Source organism: Lolium rigidum, chromosome 2, assembly GCF_022539505.1.
Source record: "Lolium rigidum isolate FL_2022 chromosome 2, APGP_CSIRO_Lrig_0.1, whole genome shotgun sequence".
In the NCBI taxonomy this organism is placed as follows: Eukaryota; Viridiplantae; Streptophyta; class Magnoliopsida; order Poales; family Poaceae; genus Lolium; species Lolium rigidum.
In genome coordinates this window covers 176,197,101-176,199,683 of record NC_061509.1, presented here as the reverse complement: position 1 = coordinate 176,199,683, position 2,583 = coordinate 176,197,101, and the positions used below count along the sequence as shown (strand labels likewise).

General features: G+C 53.1%; 1 protein-coding gene across 1 annotated transcript; it reads left to right on the top strand.

Annotated features, from left to right (window-relative positions):
- The first annotated feature begins 568 nt into the window (after positions 1 to 568).
- On the top strand, positions 569 to 1,708 carry LOC124690319 (putative cyclin-F2-1). Its single transcript, XM_047223714.1, has one exon. It carries the CDS (start codon positions 569 to 571, stop codon positions 1,706 to 1,708), a length of 1,140 nt encoding a protein of 379 aa, XP_047079670.1.
- The last annotated feature ends 875 nt before the right edge of the window (positions 1,709 to 2,583 follow it).

Below are 2,583 nucleotides of genomic sequence, written 5' to 3'. Positions count from 1 at the left end.
GAACATCCAAGGAATGAAGGAAATGAAGGATCTATAAAACTTAGGAACGTTTAATACGGAAGAAAAAATGGAAAGGATCTCACACGGAAGAAAATAAATGAGGTTTGGTGAATAAATTGCTTCCTGATTAATTCCACCAAAAAAATATTTCCTATTGTCAAAAAAAAAATTCCTGTTTTTTTGCAACGATTAAGGAATAGCAGAACCTGGGAGAGAGAGTAGATGTTGGCAGCCCAAACTGCCGCGTGGGGCACGACTTGCATTCCGAATCGAATATGGAAACAAACAGCCCCGCCAAGACGCAGTTTAGATCGATCGAGAGACCAGTTGTAATCCGAATCATACTTTGAGCTAGCTAGGTTGTTGTATTGTACCTAAGCGCAAGGCTACGCGGTTTCCACTTCGCAAGCAAACGGATCGCGCAGGAGATTTTCTGCTGTTAAATAGGGCGATCCATGCCGCATCCGGCTGCGCTTGTTTCGTCAACATACCACCGCCGATCCAGAGTCCAAACTCCAGCCTGCCTAGAGGCTCACATCCCCCTCTCCTCTCCATCGATAGGCGAGCAATGGAGATCATGGATCCATACACCGCCGAGCTGCTTTCCGCTCCGCCGTGTCCCGGCGACTTCTCAGGCCGCGCCGCCGCCAACCAGACGGAGTTCGACGACGACTTTCTCCGGTCCATCGGCGCGCTCCCTCGCCGACCATGCGCACATACTGCTCCGGCCTCCGTCGAGTTCGAGTATCCCCCAACCCTAGAGCCATCGTCCCTGGTGCTGCTGCCATCTTGCGACCTGCTCGCCGCCGCCCTCGGCGCCCACGTCGTCAAGCCCGCCGTCGAGGTGCCCGTGCCATCCACGCACCAAGAAGTCCGAACAAAACGCCCTGCTCCTGACTCGGAAGTCGCCGCCCCGGAGAGCTCCGCCAAGCGCCCGCGGATTTCCTGCCCGTTCGTGCCCGACTACGACGTCGACATCGACTTCAACCTGCGGGAGAAGGAGAGGAACGAGAGGCAGCGGCCCTCGCCGGACTACCTGGAGACGGTGCAAGGAGACCACCGGATGGACGAGCGCACGCGCAGCAACCTCGTCATCTGGATGGACGAGTTCACCAAAGAGTACCATCTTTTCCCAGGCACGCTGCACCGGGCCGTCTCCTACGTCGACCGCGTCCTGTCGCTGCGAACCCTGACTGACACCGACAGTGAGCTCCGCCTGCTGGGCGCTGCCGCCATCTTCACCGCTGCCAAGTACGAGGCCAGCAGCGTCGACCTCCACCTGAACGCCTCGGACGTGGCCGAGTACTGCGGGTTCGCCACCGGGAAGGAGGTGACCGACATGGAGCGCGAGATGCTGGCGGCGCTCCGGTACGAGCTCAGCGGCCCAACGGCCTTCACCTTCGTCGAGCACTTCACCAGGCATAGCAGAGGAGAGAGACACAATAAGATTCGATTGTTGGCGCATCAGCTCGCCGACACGTCGCTCTTGGACTACAGGTGCCTGCGGTTCATGCCGTCCGCCGTGGCGGCCACGGCGATGTTCATCGCCAGGCTCAGACTCGACCCGGAGGTGGACAACCATCAATATATCGAGGATCTCACGGGGTACAAGCCAGTGGATCTGTTTGAGGGCATATACTCGTTGTTCATCACGAATCCCAATTCTCGTTTCGTGGTCCGGCGCTATCCGAGGGCTCTAATTATATGATGATCGTGCCTTGTAATATTTCTGTGTACGTCTGCAGTGAACGTAACTCCCTGAGTTATGCTATGCCTTGTATAATTTGCCACTTTGTGGCTTACCATGTAAATTGTTTCAGCAATGCTTCGAAATGTAATACTATCTGAAATACTTATTATTATTGCAGATCAATTTTGTTTTCGTTAGACTCACCTTTAACAATCAAGATTCCCCATGTAATTTGTGAGATTTGTTTCCTACGAGCCATACACCCTATTTATTTATTTTTGCATGTTTTCAGTCATCATGACGATACTCCACTCACGGTTTTCTTATTTTTATTTTGGAAATCGTGTGAATTAATCCCATTACGTTGCTTCATAGGGTAAACACGAGGCCTACATCTACAGAGTACAGACTACAATCCAATATTAACCCTCCCGGTTCAGTCCATCAAAATAACATTTATCATCAGCCCACCGATCGCGTCAAAAAATCGGTCATCCTTCCGCACACGCGTCCCACTGTGGTCCCCACCTCCACCTTATTTTCTGGTCAATGCACATCCACCACTCGTTTTCCTTTCTCCTCTTCTCAAACCGCACCTGCAGGGACCGCACACCAGGAGCCGCCATCCGCCGCACCGCCGCCCCAGATCCCTGCTGTACTCCTCTATCTCTTCCTTCTGCAGCAGCGCTACTTGCACAGATCGCATCCCGGAGATCACCATTTGTGGTCTGTGATGTCGATCCATCGCCGGTGGTGTTGTGTGAGGTCGACGAACAGCTGTAAACCGGCGGTGCGATGCTTCAAGAGGTCGGCGGCGGTCGCCTACCTCCGGTGATATGTTGGATTTTTCATATTTTTATTTTTCTACAATTTGTGGTGCTTTTTTCTGGAAT

Bases quoted from the DNA above. Each gene is read 5' to 3' on its own strand.
- LOC124690319 (XM_047223714.1), top strand. From the start codon at position 569: ATGGAGATCATGGATCCATACACCGCCGAGCTGCTTTCCGCTCCGCCG.